Genomic DNA, 18768 nt, shown 5'->3' with positions numbered 1-18768 from the left:
GGCGTCCTGCGCATGCGTAGGGGAATTCCAATGGTGGAGGTGGTGCTCCGTGAAACGCGGAAGTAGAACCTTGGAACGCACATGTGACAGGCATGTGATGATGGGGGCGTAACAGTGAGTCACATGGCCGTGTGTCCGGACCCGGTTTACATGTTGCGGTGCCAGAGTGAGTGACATGCTGATATATCACTGTCACGCAGTGGTATTAGTTCTGTGAAGCAGAAAAAAGGAATTAGAATACAATGTAATACAATAATCACATATTCACATATTTAATCACATATTAATCACATATTTGATATCATATTTATACTATGGTAAATAAGATAGGATAATGATGAGGACATAATCAATACATGGGATTTCACATCATTGGAAGAGTAGTGGATCGACGGTTTGATTTGGTATAACCATATGCATCACTAAATGAGAGGTGAATGCCTAAGATGGATTATGCATGTGTATGGCCTACGTGTGCATGTGATAAGGATATGTTAATAGTGGTATCAATGCAATGGGTTCTTTGTCTCTTAATGTAAAGAGGGTGGGGAGGAAAGAGGGGGAAAGGGGAGGAGAAGGGAAGTCCTACCACTTCCATATGAATGGGATTATGTGATGTGGAGGGACCGTACTTCGGTGCAACACTCTGGTCATCGGTGGATATTATTATGCGGGCACTACAGCAATAGGGGTCAAAAAGCTTGTTCATATCTTCGGTTCAGGCCATGGGGCTCAAGAGTGCCAAGGGTATGGATCCATCTAGCTTCCTTCTCCCGAAGGAGTTTGACCCTATCGCCACCTCTGCGACTAGTGCCAACTAGATCTATGACTTGAAACCTCAACTGTGAGATCCTATGACCTGCTGTGATGAAGTGGAGGGGGATGGGAAGTAGGGTATGACCGCACCTGATGTCCGACTTATGTTTGTTAATACGGTCTCGGATATGTTGGGTGGTCTCTCCAACATATCCGAGACCGCAGGGACACTTAATTAGATAAACTACAAAAGAACTGTCACAAGTAAAGAAATCCCTGATTGGGAAGGCTCTACCAGTTCTGGGGTGTGTGAAAGAGCTCCCTTTAGTGATGTTTGAGCATTGGGCACATCTTAGACATGGAAAGGTGCCGAATTGTGGGTTATTAAGAAACCTCTGTCTGGGAACGTGATGACTGGGGCCTATATCCGCTCGAACCAATTTGTCCCTGATGTTTGGGGATTTTCTGTAACAAAAAAGTGGTGGTGTCTTAAATTCACTGATTTGAGGGTAAGCAAGGCCAAGAAGTGGCCAGTGCTTCAAAATGATTGTCTTGACCATTGGAGAGAAAGGGTGAAATGTGTTGATGAGGGGCATGCGGTCTGATTGTGTTTGTGGCCTATGGGATACGGGTCTTGTATTAGTCGCTATGTTATCAGGGTAGCCCCTCTGCCTAAACTTGTTGGTCATCTCAACATGTCTTGTCCTACGTGTGTTATTGTCACTTACGATACGGTCCACCCTTGTATGCTGGCTGATTGGCAGGGAATTTTTTGTGTGTTTTGGGTGGTTGCTGGTATAATGGAGAAGACTGTTTTTGTCCGTGGGCTTGGTATAGATATCGGTCGTGATGGAACCATCCCTGTTTTTGATGACCCAACAATCTAGGAAGTTGATCTTCTCAGTGCTATGATTAATTGAAAATGTTAAGCCTGGTTGGAAGGTGTTGATCTCTCCATAAAATGTAAGTAGGGAGTCTAGATCGCCGTCCCAGATCAGGAAGACATCATCTATGTATCTCCGCCAGATCAACGCGTGGCGTATGATCAGAGGGTGAGAATGTATGTACCTGTCTTCGAATGCGGTCATGAAGATGTTAGCGTAGGGGGGCGCGACGTTAGAGCCCATCGCGGTCCCCCTACGCTGTACATAAAATTGATCCTGAAATAGGAAGAAATTCCTTTCCAGGATAATCCTAAGTAAGTCGATACAGAATTCCCTGTTTTCCATTGGTAAGGTGGTGAATTGTTCGAAGAACCAATTCACCGATGCCAGGCCCTCCTCATGGTCAATGCTCGTATATAGTGAGTTAACGTCAAGTGTCACCAATATAGATGTGTCTGGGATGTGGTGGAGATCCATTAATATCTCCAAAAAGTGGGATGTGTCCTTGAGATACGACGGGGTCAGGGGAATGAAAGGTGAGAGGATCTTCTCGACTGTGCGGGCCAATGGAGAAAGGACAGAGTCCGTTGAGGCCACTATGGGCCTACCTGGGGGTCGGGTGAGATGTTTGTGGACTTTTGGCAATGTGTAGAAGACAGGGGTGATTGGATGTGGGTTGCTGAGAAAGTCCCTCAATTTCTGGTCAATAACCCCTCGTTCAAAGTGTAGTTGAGCCGTAGTTTTAATAAGAGAAGAAATGTCTGATGTCGGATTGTGGGAGACTGGTTCATAGGTAGATATGTCAGACAATTGGCCAAGAATTTCCGCAATGTAGTACTGACGGTCAAGGACCACAATGGCTCCCCCCTTATCTGCCGGCTTAATGTTTACCAATATAGATGTGTCTGGGATGTGGTGGAGATCCATTAATATCTCCAAAAAGTGGGATGTGTCCTTGAGATACGACGGGTTCATTTTGAAGCACTGGCCACTTCTTGGCCTTGCTTACCCTCAAATCAGTGAATTTAAGACACCACCACTTTTTTGTTACAGAAAATCCCCAAACATCAGGGACAAATTGGTTCGAGCGGATATAGGCCCCAGTCATCACGTTCCCAGACAGAGGTTTCTTAATAACCCACAATTCGGCACCTTTCCATGTCTAAGATGTGCCCAATGCTCAAACATCACTAAAGGGAGCTCTTTCACACACCCCAGAACTGGTAGAGCCTTCCCAATCAGGGATTTCTTTACTTGTGACAGTTCTTTTGTAGTTTATCTAATTAAGTGTCCCTGCGGTCTCGGATATGTTGGAGAGACCACCCAACATATCCGAGACCGTATTAACAAACATAAGTCGGACATCAGGTGCGGTCATACCCTACTTCCCATCCCCCTCCACTTCATCACAGCAGGTCATAGGATCTCACAGTTGAGGTTTCAAGTCATAGATCTAGTTGGCACTAGTCGCAGAGGTGGCGATAGGGTCAAACTCCTTCGGGAGAAGGAAGCTAGATGGATCCATACCCTTGGCACTCTTGAGCCCCATGGCCTGAACCGAAGATATGAACAAGCTTTTTGACCCCTATTGCTGTAGTGCCCGCATAATAATATCCACCGATGACCAGAGTGTTGCACCGAAGTACGGTCCCTCCACATCACATAATCCCATTCATATGGAAGTGGTAGGACTTCCCTTCTCCTCCCCTTTCCCCCTCTTTCCTCCCCACCCTCTTTACATTAAGAGACAAAGAACCCATTGCATTGATACCACTATTAACATATCCTTATCACATGCACACGTAGGCCATACACATGCATAATCCATCTTAGGCATTCACCTCTCATTTAGTGATGCATATGGTTATACCAAATCAAACCGTCGATCCACTACTCTTCCAATGATGTGAAATCCCATGTATTGATTATGTCCTCATCATTATCCTATCTTATTTACCATAGTATAAATATGATATCAAATATGTGATTAATATGTGATTAAATATGTGAATATGTGATTATTGTATTACATTGTATTCTAATTCCTTTTTTCTGCTTCACAGAACTAATACCACTGCGTGACAGTGATATATCAGCATGTCACTCACTCCGGCACCGCAACATGTAAACCGGGTCCGGACACACGGCCATGTGACTCACTGTTACGCCCCCATCATCACATGCCTGTCACATGTGCGTTCCAAGGTTCTACTTCCGCGTTTCACGGAGCACCACCTCCACCATTGGAATTCTCCTGCGCATGCGCAGGACGCCGGTTCCCAGCAGACACCATTCTACACGAAAACCGGAAGTCACGTCACAGCACGCTCGTGGTTAAATAGATGCTTTTACTGCACTCCTTTCACCCCACAGGACGTGCGATCCAGCCCTGCGGCACCACTGGCGCTTGGTAAGGTGGCTCACTCAGACATTACTATACCTATACCACCAACGTATTGTACATCCATCATCCGTCATTTTACTAATTCTCCTCTCTTCCTGGATAACCAGATGTGACTCTATCCTGGGCCAACGGACCTCCCTCCATGCCATATCCCTCAGAGTCATTAGGTAACCTTCTCTTTCTTCCTCATATCTCTTTCCCTCTCTATTCTCACTTAACCCTTCTCCACTTTCTTTCAATACAGCTATAAGCGGCATTTAGTCTCTATATCTTGATCACCAGGATGAATCCTGGACCTTGACTCCTCATTACAGGAACGTCCCTTTCCATGTAACCTCTATCAAAGTACTTCACCTAACAAATCATTAGGTAATTGCGTATAATCCCCCTTTTTGTTACTGTATCTTCACCTCCTATTGTTGGTAACACTGTTCTCATGTCATCCTTCTGGGACCACAGATTCCCTATCAGGCATACCATCCTGATTCTACATGTGAATCTGGGACGTCTATGTTTACTCCATTAGAGTCATTGCCAGAGATACCTCTAGCCGCAGCGATCCCCCTAGGCTATACTTACAGAGCTAATAGGTAATAATGCATTTTACCACATTCACTATATCTTTTCATGACGACGGTAACTCTGTTAACATGATGTCCTATTGGAACCATAGATACCAACATCCCACCGCAAGAACTGCCATTCACCTGGGACATACATGGTCACGATTGCGGCCTTATATACCAAAAGGGATATAACCTACCAACAAGGTAACCATTATTTTACCTCCTGAATAGGAGCACCTACCGAGGCAGACATACTACCTAGCCCAGTTGATCATTTCACACTTTTTCTTCTAGATATACTTGATACTTTCTGTCTCAAATCTCCCTGGTCCTAATCCAAAAACCTCTTAGGATCCAACATACCATAGATCTCCCGGGACTTTCCACGGCTTCTGGCACTGGGTATGTCATAGTGATCACTATTCTCAGCTCCTCTCTATTGTGCTCTTTCTATTCTACCAATACAATCTCCCTTATTCTACTTGTCTTTCTCCTTCAGCTATCTCCAAACGGAGGGCCTTACATTCTTGCAACTACTCTGCATTTATATGACATTACCATCTTATTACAAATCAAGGTGAGCATCCTTACCATGCACTTTGTGCGGACACTTCACAAATTCTCGTATCTCACCTCCACTCTGCTACCATGTGGCACTACCACCATGACTATTAGGTCCTATATATTCATGGTACGCAGTGTTTTAATGCTACAATATCTGTATGATGTACCCTTGTTCCTATGTTCTTGGTATCACTCCTGATTCTCTCCTTGTTCCTAAATTTTGCCTATTGTACCCAGATGAGCATATCGATTCAATGTCATTAATTTTTATCTTTGTTCTTTTGTTTTGTTTTCTCACTTGTAAATAATATATTCAGCCTGTCCGACCTGATGAAGGCTTGCTAGCCGAAACGTCGACTCCTGGCGGACAATTGTACAGCACTATATCACTTTTTGGCACTAAATAAAATAAGAGAAAAAGGATTTTTTGACATCCAACAACTGTATTCCTCTTCTTCTTTTTTTGGGCATATGGGAAGTGGTAGTGTGCCGGAGTTAACCTCCAATATTAGTCTTATTTTCTCCTGAGCACCTACAAGAGGTGATGCATGGTCTTTATCACTTTATTAAAAATACTAGCCCACAGCCACCAGAAATGGCAAATCCATAAGATGCACCAATTGTGGAGCTTTTTCCGGCTCAGCCCAATTGCCCTGGTGCAGCAACAATCGGGGTAATATATGGGATTGATGACAGCTGTGATTTGTAGAAAATCACAGCTGTCATCAAGCCCGAGCTTAGTATTCGGTAGGTGTCTATGAGACACCCTTATAAATAACCTGTAAGTTAAAAGAATCACAAAAACCCCTGCAGGTCCGATGTAATTCAGATGTCTCATGATGACCCCGGCTCTACTACATCCGGAGTCTGCAGTGATGGACCACTTACTGCAGCTGCCATGAAATAGTGACAGCAGAGGGTAGGGGCGTGTATAATAGTCTCTGACCATTCACAAATGCTGGTACAGAGGGTGGGCGGGGAAAGCAGTGATTATTCATGAGACTTAATAAGTGGGCTCAGAAAGAGTCTCGCTGCAGTGTTATCTTTCAGTAAACACGATACGTATAACTGTCAAGCTCTTACCCCCATTTAGCTTCCTTTTGTAGCTCCCTACCCCTTACTAGGAACATTTTACAGCACAGAACTTCTTATCCCCATTGACTTGTATTGCGTTCATTATCCGGGGTCAAGTTCGGTCCTCGAACACGACTTTTTTCTTTAGCCCGTGCGGATTTGGCGAATCCGAATATTCCCCGGTCCACTCATTATTAGTGATGATGATGGGACCCTTGAATATAATGGTGATGATAATGGGACCTCCATACATAGTGGTGATGACAAGGGGACCCGAGAACATGCTGACAACAATGATGGGACCCTCAGACTGTTATTGGGATCATCAAAAATGCTGACGACAATAAAGGGACCCTCGTACATAATGGTGATGATGATGGGACTCTCGGACATGATAGGAACCTCAAAGTGAGTGCAGACAGTGATGGCCCCCCAGACATATTGGTAATTATGATGGGGGCCCCCCACTCAGAGTAATGAAGAAAACGGTCTCCCAATACAGAGTGATGAAGATCAGGAGCCAGCTGGACATAGTTATGTCAATGATGGGCGTAAAGACGCCCCCTACTGACTTTGTATGATAATGGTGATGTCGATATCACTCTGCTAGGACGCTCACCCAGAAATGATGTCCTGTCCTACATATCTTCTGCAGAGACCCCGCACATCCATGCAAATTTTACTTTTCCTGTCTTTACATTCTAGAAATCTCTTTACAAATTGCATCATTTCCCAGGAACAATGCTCACTGGACGCCAAGAGAGGCCAAGACACCAGGTAAGAAGACTCGCCCATCTACGTTTAATAACATGTCCCTCACCGCCTCAGTACCGGGCTCCACGGTGTAATACTATAACAGTACCGGTGTCACAAAGAGGTTTTCGCGGGCATCGCTGACTGTCATGGCGGCATCAGGACCTGTGGAGACTACAGATTCAGGCACTCTGCCTGCTCACTTCTCTGATGTCTGTGAGCAGTGCAGGGAGACTCAGGCGTCAACCCACAGACCTGTAGTTCATAGCTAGGCTAGCAAGAGTTAATCTGTGCCTGGTTGCTTGTTTGTCTCCTTTGATTACATGCTCATTGATTCATGTGGCTGTGGAGTTTACCCCTATTATTTTCTAGCTTCCTTCCTGCTCTTGTTTTTCCTCCTGAACCTTTTATTGTCTTTACCTTTGTGTGTGTGTGATGTGCTAAGCTGCTTTCACACATCCGGTTTGAGCCGTGCGGCTCAATCCGGCTGTGAAACCGATGCAACGGATGCGGTGAAAACACCGCATCCTTTGCATAAGTTTTTTACATGCGGCCCGTCCGTTTTTTTCCGTTTGCGGCATGCTACTGAGCATGCGCAGTGGACAAAACCGCATGCAGCGTCCATAGGGATGCATTGAAAAATGCGCCGCATCGGCTGGATGCGGCGCAATGCGGTTCTTTTTGCCGGAGCAAAAAACGTGCCAGGGAACGTTCCATCCGGCCGCCGCATCGGCTAAATCTGCCGCATGCGGCAAAAACCAGACGGAACGCAAGCCCATGCGGCGCCAATGCAAGTCAATGCTGGAAAAAACGAAACCGGCGGCAAAAAAAACGGTTTAGTTTTTTCAGCAGAGCGCCGGATTGTGCCGCACTGCTACAGCCGGATGTGTGAAAGCAGCCTAATAGAGATTAGGTTTTCCCTTGTCTGTCTTTATCTGTGGGTTTCATCAACCCTGACCCGTCCCTCCCTGGGTGAAGAAGAGGGGGGGGGGGTGAGGTCAGGACTGGTCAGGAGTAGGGCCAGGAAGGGCCACCATCAGGAATATCCCTGAGGTTAGGGATAGCATAGGGCCCTCTAGCTTGAGGGATAGACTAGGAGCCCCCAGTCTCCCGCTATCCCATAATCATTGTGACAATACCCAAGTGAGACGACCAGTATGCACCAACATGGAGAACTTGTAGAAGAGACCTTTGAGCAGATTTCAGTCCAGACATGCTTGATTCAGATGGAGAGCCCAGAAGGATTAAGGCAGTGTTGAAATATGAAAGATGGCTTTATAAAATACTAACAAAATAATGAAAATTAAAAATGTTGATTTTAAGAAGCAAAACGGTAACAATGCAGCAACATGACAAGAATCTGCATAACTAATCATATGCTAAATAGCTGCAAGTCACATTTATGTATGAGAAGCCGAGATGATTGACTATAAAATGAAGGTCGTCTCACGCTCAAAGCTGCAGAGGACAATGAGATATGGAGCCGGAAAGTCAAAAGTTCAAAGCATTGTTACCTTTTTCCTTGTCACTGTATATTGGGTCAGCCATATTGATAGAGAATATGTTGGCTCAGGCTTATAGTAATCTGTGGAGTCCAGTCTATATACTGCGGATCCAATATAATATCCAGTATATAATAATATATGGGGTTCAGTATATTGTCGATCCCTCTGGTCTAGGATGTGTCTTACATACCGGTAATTTTTTATTTTTTTTTGTAGATGCTTCACTGCAGATTTCCACGTTTAGTCCAAGTCCTCGACTGCAGAGCAAAGATCCAGGTGATGAAATGACTTCTCTTATCTTCTTACTGTTCTGGACAAGAGTAATCCATGATCTCCCCAGCACTGGTCACTGCGGCTTTACTGCACGAAAGGATGGCCTACCTGGAAGCCTTAAAATCTCCGTGGCATCGGTGCGTGGAAGGGCCATGGTCTCCAAGGCATTAGTGGGTGGAAGCATTGGTAGAAAATTTGGACCTGGCCCTCACTGATGTTGGTCAGAAGTATGAGCCCCTGTAGTGTTCTAGATCCTACAAAGACGAATTCGCCCCTGGCTCCTTCCATTAAACAATAGGCTACAGATAAGATAAATAAATCTCATAGAAAACGGCAATAAGATCTCTAGCCAAGGAATATTTCTATAGTTGTCATACACGTATCACCATATTATTATTTAATGTCACTTTACCAAAACTAACACCAATAATAAACCACGTAATGGGGATAAATACCGCCACATGATGACCATATGTTATCACCACATAGAGGTTGGGTATAACCATGCCTCCCAACATTCAAGAATGGAAAGAGGGAGAAACTTTGTGTTGCACCAAGTGCCGCAGGAACGGTCACCTGACCTTGTTCTCCCCAGCTATCTGTCCCTCCAGGAACCTGCTGGCTGATTCCTTGTTCCTGAGCAGTTCTTTACTCCTGAGTGATATCTTCGGCCAGCAGGGGGCAGTGTCCCTTCACTAATCTTACTAGATCTGTTCGAATGAACGAGTTATTGCTTTCTCCACTTTCCTACAGAACAGACGGGTAGTTAGCAACTACTTGCCTGTAAATTCTTAGCCCTTTAAGGAAAAAAATACAAAACTCCCAGATAACCCTACAATTGTCCCAATTAACCAACAGGACATTATTATTTGTGCCATTTTGGCCTTCATCCCTTCCCAACACTGGATGTACCCCGTATGTCCTGATGCTCAGTGCGTTCCTGACCAATAATGTATGGCGTGTATCCAGGCGATCGTGCAGCACAGGAGCTGTGCCCACGTGACTGCTGCCTTCAGACTTTGGCTTTTCCAACAGCTCTCACAGCCAAGGACGGTGACCACTCCATCACTGGCTGTTTAACCCTCTAAATGCCCTGTTTAATATCCATCACTCCAATTCAGGGTCTGAGAGAGGGAGTGTGCAAGGTCATCATGACTGTCTTTGGATTTTTTTTAGTTTCACTTCTGATGCAGGTCACGTTAGGGGTTAATCCTTTCTGCCTCGTTCTGGAGGTCAGGCTGCTTTATTAGGGCACTGTTTCTCTTGGACTTCACCAGTGATATTTCTGGCTCTGCTGTGTTCTGCTCTTGAGTGACCTGTTGTCTGCCCTGCCCCCTCCTGACCTCCATGTTCACCTGACCTGGTAACCTCCTCTGTTCTCTGTTTCCGTCTTGTCAGTGTCTCTCCTGCTGTCTCCCTGTTTGTTCCTTATCTGTTTACCTTAATTCTGTCTTGTCTTCCCACTGCCCCTCGCCTCTAGGCTCTGATTTCCCGGCTACTGACTATTTGCTTCCCTCTGACTACGTTTAGACTTTGCCCTTGTGTACTTACAAGACCTCATGTTGTGACACGGCTTTCTGACGATTCTACTGCCATCTGGTGGGCTTGACTAGTATTACCTCTGCTAGGGAATTCCCTGCTCATAGGTTTCCTCCACTTTTACGCCCCCTAGTGCTTTACCAGCTAACTACCTTCTCAGATAGTTTCAGGAATCCTCTCAGTCCCACATTACTGCGCTGTACTGCTATTGTACATCTTAGAGTACAGCGTGACTAGTAGTGTAAAATAAAATTCTGAATTGCTGTTTCTTCAAGATTCTGCCTCTCAAAAAGCAGACTAGAAAATGAATAAAAAAATATTGTGACCCAAGACGGTACCAATAAAAACTCCAACTGATCCCGCAAAAAAACAAACCCATACATGACTCTGCCGGCAGAAAAATAAAAAAACTATAGACTTCAAAATTCAGTGATGCAAAAAACCTTTATTTTGTAAAAAGTGTTTTTGTCGTGATAGTAGCCAAACCTAAAAAAAATATAAATCTGGTATTACTGTAATACTAACCAGAGGACTAAAGCCGCCTAATCACTTATATTGGAAAGTGAACGGCGTAAAAAATAAATAAAGTCAATTCTTCACCTGCTCTTGATTTGTTCATTCTGCCTCCCAAGGACGGAGCGGCTCCTATTTATCCTGTGCTCTATGCTGAGCGCTTACACTGGGAATTATGTATACATCTCTGAAAAATGTGATAACGACAAAATTCCAACAGAAAATTCACTGTAGTGAGGCAGAGGAAGTCACTTTGACCTCTCATGTGGCCTGTGGTCCGGCGGTGCCCATTTATTTCCGCCTCTTTTTAGGCATTCACAAAAGTGTGGTCATCAACAGTTTTGTTCCCCTTTGAAAAGATGGACACCACTGAACAGAGGACGACCGAAGTCCAGAGTAACTCTGCTGCCTCATTAGTGAATAGATCACTTGGGATGTCATCTGAATAGTGTATTTCAGAAATGTAGATGGAGACCCCGATGTAAGTGCTCAGCATAGAGCCCAGGATAAATGGGAACTGATCCAAAATGTTCTGTACCCAAATCACCAAATAGCATTCATCTCAACCCACAAACACAGAAGTCCCCACTCAGGTCCATCATCATTTAACAGAAATACAGTTAGGTCCAGAAATATTTGGACAGTGACACAAGTTTTGTTATTTTAGCTGTTTACAAAAACATGTTCAGAAATACAATTATATATATAATATGGGCTGAAAGTGCACACTCCCAGCTGCAATATGAGAGTTTTCACATCCAAATCGGAGAAAGGGTTTAGGAATCATAGCTCTGTAATGCATAGCCTACTCTTTTTCAAGGGACCAAAAGTAATTGGACAAGGGACTCTAAGGGCTGCAATTAACTCTGAAGGCGTCTCCCTCGTTAACCTGTAATCAATGAAGTAGTTAAAAGGTCTGGGGTTGATTACAGGTGTGTGGTTTTGCATTTGGAAGCTGTTGCTGTGACCAGACAACATGCGGTCTAAGGAACTCTCAATTGAGGTGAAGCAGAACATCCTGAGGCTGAAAAAAAAGAAAAAATCCATCAGAGAGATAGCAGACATGCTTGGAGTAGCAAAATCAACAGTCGGGTACATTCTGAGAAAAAAGGAATTGACTGGTGAGCTTGGGAACTCAAAAAGGCCTGGGCGTCCACGGATGACAACAGTGGTGGATGATCGCCGCATACTTTCTTTGGTGAAGAAGAACCCGTTCACAACATCAACTGAAGTCCAGAACACTCTCAGTGAAGTAGGTGTATCTGTCTCTAAGTCAACAGTAAAGAGAAGACTCCATGAAAGTAAATACAAAGGGTTCACATCTAGATGCAAACCATTCATCAATTCCAAAAATAGACAGGCCAGAGTTAAATTTGCTGAAAAACACCTCATGAAGCCAGCTCAGTTCTGGAAAAGTATTCTATGGACAGATGAGACCAAGATCAACCTGTACCAGAATGATGGGAAGAAAAAAGTTTGGAGAAGAAAGGGAACGGCACATGATCCAAGGCACACCACATCCTCTGTAAAACATGGTGGAGGCAACGTGATGGCATGGGCATGCATGGCTTTCAATGGCACTGGGTCACTTGTGTTTATTGATGACATAACAGCAGACAAGAGTAGCCGGATGAATTCTGAAGTGTACCGGGATATACTTTCAGCCCAGATTCAGCCAAATGCCGCAAAGTTGATCGGACTGCGCTTCATAGTACAGATGGACAATGACCCCAAGCATACAGCCAAAGCTACCCATGAGTTCATGAGTGCAAAAAAGTGGAACATTCTGCAATGGCCAAGTCAATCACCAGATCTTAACCCAATTGAGCATGCATTTCACTTGCTCAAATCCAGACTTAAGACGGAAAGACCCTCAAACAAGCAAGACCTGAAGGCTGCGGCTGTAAAGGCCTGGAAAAGCATTAAGAAGGAGGAAACCCAGCGTTTGGTGATGTCCATGGGTTCCAGACTTAAGGCAGTGATTGCCTCCAAAGGATTCGCAACAAAATATTGAAAATAAAACATTTTTTTTGGGTTTGGTTTATTTGTCCAATTACTTTTGACCTCCTAAAATGTGGAGTGTTTGTAAAGAAATGTGACAATTCCTACAATTTCTATCACATATTTTTGTTCAAACCTTCAAATTAAACGTTACAATCTGCACTTGAATTCTGTTGTAGAGGTTTCATTTCAATTCCAATGTGGTGGCATGCAGAGCCCAACTCGCCAAAATTGTGTCACTGTCCAAAGATTTCTGGACCTAACTGTATAGGTGATATCCACGTTACTGATGGCACAAAAGCTCTGAAAAAATGCTATGGCCCCCCCTCAAAAAAGAAATCCAGCAAAATCTGCACCCCCAAAGCCAAATGTCTTCTGGGCCCCACAATGTGGTAAACCGTGGAAAAACCCTTTAAAAATTTACTTTTAATTAATTTAGATTAACCCCTTAACGACCGCGGGCCGTAAAATTACGTCCTAAATGACATAATCTTACTGCCCGCGGTCCTCCGGCGGCAGCATGCCGCGATCGGCACACATCTCAGCTGATTTTCACAGCTGAGATGTGTGCCTGCTAGGCACGAGCAGAATCATTATCTGCTCGTGCCGATTAACCCCTTATAATGGCGCTGTCAATACATGACAGCGCCATTATAAGCGCAATCGCGGTAAAGTTTTACTTACCGCCGAAACCGGAAGTCACGTGACGCGATCACGTGACTCCCGATAGTTGCCATGGTAGTACAGGGTCATGTGATGACTCCTGTACTACACATGAATTGGTTTCACTTTCGCTGTGCCCGGAGCACAGCAAAAGAGAAAGACAGCGTATCTGCTGTTTACAGCCTTCCAGCTGTGATCAGCAGATACTGCAGAGCGATCGGAATGCTGATCGCAATAGCCCCCTAGGGGGACTAGTAAAATAAAAAAAAAAAGTAAAAAAATAAGTTTTAAAAAATTAAAAAAAAACAAAAAAACCTAAAAGTTCAAATCACCCCCCATTCGCCCCATTAAAAATTAAAGGGTTAAAAAAATAAAAAATATACACACATTTGGTATCGCCGCGTTCAGAAACGCCCGATCTATCAAAATATAAAATCAATTAATCTGATCAGTAAACGGCGTAGCGGCAAAAAAATTCCAAACGCCAAAACGACGTTTTTTTGTCGCCACAACTTTTGCGCAAAATGCAATAAGAGGCGATCAAAACGTAGCATCTGCGCAAAAATGGTACCGTTAAAAACGTCAGCTCGAGACGCAAAAAATAAGCCGTCATTGAGCCTAAGATCCCGAAAAATGAGAACGCTACGGGTCACGGAATATGGCGTAAAATGTGCGCCACTTTTTTCGGACAAACTTCCGATTTTTTTTTAACCCCTTATATAAAAGTAAACCTATACATGTTTGGTGTCTACGAACTCGCACTGACCTGAGGCATCACACCCACACATCAGTTTTACCATATAGTGAACACAGTGAATAAAATATCTCAAAAACCATAGTGCTATCGCACTTTTTTTGCAATTTTTCAGCATTTGGAATTTTTTTGCCATTTTCTAGTACATAATATGGTAAAACTGATGGTTTCATTTAAAAGTACAGCTCGTTCCGCAAAAAATGAGCCCTCACATGACCATATTGACTGAAAAATAAAAAAGTTACGTCTCTCAGAAAAAGAATGGCGAAAAAAAAAAACGGAAAGCGAAAAATCGGCCGGTCGTGAAAGGGTTAAAATAGATATCCCAAAATGAAAAAAAAAAACATACACACATATATATACATACAAATAAATAGAAAAGTGCTGCAGTGCAGAATGGGAGTGGTCAACACCCTTACACTTCTCCCTACCTAGCCTGCGGAGGTCGGCACCCTAGGTTACGTAATGGCGCCCCCGCTCAGACGTCGGCTTGCCCTCCTCTCCCTGCACTAAGTTATACGTACAGCTAGTCTGGGAGTTTAGGAGTGCTCAAACAGGGTTTTTCTGCACTGTCAAAAAATAACACAAAATGCAAAAAAATGATGTCAAGGGTAGAACCTGTTATCCTTTAACACATATGTGAATATGACTCTGCAGGAATAAGGTGTAATATCGGAACAGGCTATGTCATAGAAAGATGCTTGAAAAGGTTCAAAACAACTCAATAAACCAGTCTTTATGAGGACAAAGTGCAATGGTGCTAGTGTGATTGAAGGGAGCCCTATGCACATATGCTAGTTGGCCTGTAAACATTCCACTCAATAGCAGCATATGAATAAACACATGTTAAAGTGCTGTGCATGTAGCAGCCAAAAATTGAAAAAAGCCTCTATCAGGCCCTGCATCAACCTGCTCCCACCAGTATCAGATTACAATATACCGGCAGCATAACAATGGCTCCCCAAGCAGCACATATATAGCGGTCCTCAGACACAGCCCAGCAATGATAATGACATAAATAGAAATATTACCGCGGAACAATGTTCCACTCAAAACAATTCACCGTAGATGATGTAACAATAATATAATGATGTACTTAGCTTTTGCGCAGACTTGGACTAATCGCCAGACCAAAAAAAAAAAAAATACTTTAGTGCAATCACTGGAAGCCTATATACAGGCTCAATTCAGGAACCGCTTGCTCGACGCGTTTCCCCCTGGCATACAGTCCCGCCAGGGTTCCTCAGGAGCTCCCACAATAGGGTACAGACAACCGGCCACAATCTGCCGCTCTGCCTCGGTCCTAATCCCCGCCCACAATGTGCCCAAGGCCTCTTTCACATGTACATGAAAATCACGCACGTTTTTCATGGACGTGTCAAAGGTGCGTATTGCCCTCAATGTGGTGTTCTCCGTGTGTTATCTGTGATAACACAAGGAGAACGGGAACTTTCTGCTCACCTGTCCCTGGCGTTGCTGTCCGTGATGCTGATCTATTTTCTCCGGCCCTGCCGACTCCCCGCTGCTGCTGCTGCTTTCAGCCTGCAGTGGAGTGAATATGCAATGAGCATAATGAGCGGGGGTCGGAAGCAAGTGACAGCAGCGGCAGAGACAGCAGCGCTGGAGAAGGTGAGTATAGAAATTCTTTTTATTTCACAGGCATGTGTGTTTTCTCTGGTGCGTGTCACATGGATCACATCCGTGTGGGGTCCGTGTGACACCCGTGATGCAAGAGAAAAACAGACGTCTACGTGGGGAGCGCACGGGCACACGTATGCTCCACATGTACACACGGTCCATGGCAGAACACGCACATGAGTTCAGACTCATTGATTTAATGGGTCTACGTGTGCCCGTGTCTCCAGCACATGAGGAAACGGACCAAACACGTACCGGAGACACGGACGTGTGAAGAAGGCCTAAACCACAGTTAGCGTCCATATGTTTGGCATTATTGTAATGAGGAGAGCCCGCTTAATTTACAGGGTATGTGTTTCCAGAAGCACAAGCTGGGCACACTGTGCAGGCACTACAATATACTGGGCACAATTTTTAATTCTGTAACATTCACTGCATTTGACACTAAGGGGTGTTTTCCAGAAACTAAATATTCACTACACCCATAGATAAATTCCCCAAAGGGGTCTAATCTCTAAAGTGTGGTCACTTGAGGGGGTCTCTGTTTTTATGGCACTTGGGGGCTCTGCAAATGGAGTCTGCAAACTTTTTTAGGAAAATATGTGCTCCAAAAATCAAGTGGCGCTCCTTTCTTCCCTCCTGATACCTAAAGTGCAGCCAAACAGCACTGTACGGTCACATGTGGGGTATTGCCCGGTTCAGGAGACATTGTGTAACAATGTGGGGCCTTTTTTACCTATTCCCCTTGTGAAAATTGGAAATCTGAGGGTTAAAACAACATTTTAGTGGTAAAAATGTAATTATTTTTTCTTCACCTCCCAATAGTACAAAATGTTGAGACACATCTGTAGTGTTAACCTGCTCACTACAAGCCTGGATGAATTCATTGAGGGTTGCAGTTTGTAAAATGGGGTCACTTGTGGAGGATTTCTGCTGTTCTGGCTCCTCAGGGGCTTTGCCAATGTGACATGGCACCATTTCAACTAAATCTGCACTCCAATATGCTGCTTCTTTCCCTTCTTCACTTTGCACTGTGCCTCAAAAGAAATTTTCAACCACATATAAGGTATTATAGACCTCAGGCAAAATTGCAAAACAAACTGTATGGTGCATTATCTTCTGTGATTTTAGTGAAAATGCAAAAATTGGGGTTAAAGCAACATTTTTGTGGTTAAAAATGATTTGTTTTTATTTTCACGGCTTAACATTATAAAATTCTGTGAAGCGCCTTGAGGTTCAAGGTGCTCAGCAACCATCTAGATAAATTCATTGAGGGGTCTAGTTTCCATAATTGGGTCACTTGTGGGGGTTTACACTGTTTAGGCACATCTCGGGCTCTCTAATTGCAATATGGCATCTAACGATTCTAGCCAATTTTTCATTCAAAAAGTCAAATGGCGTGCCTTCCCTTCTGAGCCCTGCCATGACCCAAATAGTAGTTTTCCACCACATATGAGGTATCGGTGCACTCAGTAGTAGTGATGAGCGAACTCGTGGATATTCGGGTTTACTGAACCAGGATTGACAAAAAACAAAAATTGGGTTCGGCAGCTAAACTTGACATCAAACTTGACTCTGGACAATGAACCCCATACAAGTCAATAGGGACGATAAGTTCTGGGCTCAAAAATGGCCGTAGTAAGCACTAAAGGGCTACAAATGGAAGTTAAAATGTAGGTCTCCATGGTATCGGTGGGTGGAAGGCTCTATAATCTTTATTGTACTGGTGGGTGGGAGGCTCCATATTCTCCATGGTAATGGTAGATGGAATTCTCTATGGTCTCTATGGTATCGGTGGGTGGAAGGCTCTATAATCTCTATTGTACTAGTGGGCGGGAGGCTCCATATTCTCCATGGTATCAGTGGGTGGAATGCTCTATAGTCTCTTTTGTACCAGTGGGTGGGAGGCTCCATATTTTCCATGGTATCAGTGGGTGGAAGGCTTTACAATATGTTCCTTAGTCTGGCCTCATATAATAATAGTCTCTATAGTCTCTATTGTACCGGTGGATGGGAGTCTTTATATTCTCCATGATATCAGTGGGAGAAAGGCTCCATATTCTCCATGGTATCGATGGGTTGAAAGCTCCTCATTCTCCATGATATTGGTGGGTGGAAGGCGTCATAGTTTCCATGGTTTCGGTGGATGGAAGGCTCTTTAGTCTCCATGGAATTGGTGAGTGGAAGACTCCATATTCTCTATGATATCAGTGGGAGAAAGGCTCCATAGTCTTCATGGTATCGATGGATTGAAAGCTCCATATTCTCCATGATATCGATGGGTGGAAGGCTCCATAGTTTCCATGATATCGGTGGGTGAAAGACTCCATATTTTCCATGGTTTCTTTGGATGGAAGGCTCCATATTCTCCTTGATATTGGAGGGTAAAAGGTTCCATATTCTCCATGGTATCAGTGGTTGTTATATGTTGTGTAGTGCATTACATGTTGTGTTCAGGTTAGATAAATCTTTGCCATTTGTTGTTTTAGTGCCAGTTTCCATCCCCCTAGTGCCCACCATATCCACTGCCCCAGAAGACAGAGAGGATTATAGACTCAGTGACTCTCTCCCAATGCCTCTGGTGACATTTCATGGTGAGTACAACCTTTTATGTGTTCATCTATTACAAGGAATTATCAAGACAGGAATTCATATAACCCATAACTCAGGCGGTCACCAACTCGAGTATAAAGCCCTAAGACAAGGTCCTCTCTACAGAGTCAGTGCTAAGACAAAATGCAATCCTATTTTCTGGTCCAGCACTACAATCATAGATGACAGATACATCCGCAACCTGGAACTGTGGTGAGTGTGCCACCCTGGTGTCACATTTGTCTTCACAGCCTCTTCATTGTCTCCAGATCTACAGGCTTCACATTCA

The 18768-nt window shown here is 44.1% G+C and overlaps 1 protein-coding gene across 1 annotated transcript in view; it reads left to right on the top strand.

Moving 5' to 3' along the window:
* The window catches only part of LOC142297464 (T-cell differentiation antigen CD6-like), a 65561-nt gene that overhangs the window by 28476 nt on the left and 18317 nt on the right, over positions 1-18768 (top strand). The window contains exons 7-9 of the mRNA XM_075341689.1: positions 6954-7025; positions 8723-8782; positions 18377-18481. Coding sequence (XP_075197804.1) covers positions 6954-7025; positions 8723-8782; positions 18377-18481 — 237 coding nt within the window. The remainder of the gene's footprint in view (positions 1-6953; positions 7026-8722; positions 8783-18376; positions 18482-18768) is intronic.

Source organism: Anomaloglossus baeobatrachus, chromosome 3 (genome assembly GCF_048569485.1).
Source record: "Anomaloglossus baeobatrachus isolate aAnoBae1 chromosome 3, aAnoBae1.hap1, whole genome shotgun sequence".
Lineage (NCBI taxonomy): Eukaryota > Metazoa > Chordata > Amphibia > Anura > Aromobatidae > Anomaloglossus > Anomaloglossus baeobatrachus.
This window is presented reverse-complemented; position numbering and strand designations above follow the sequence as displayed.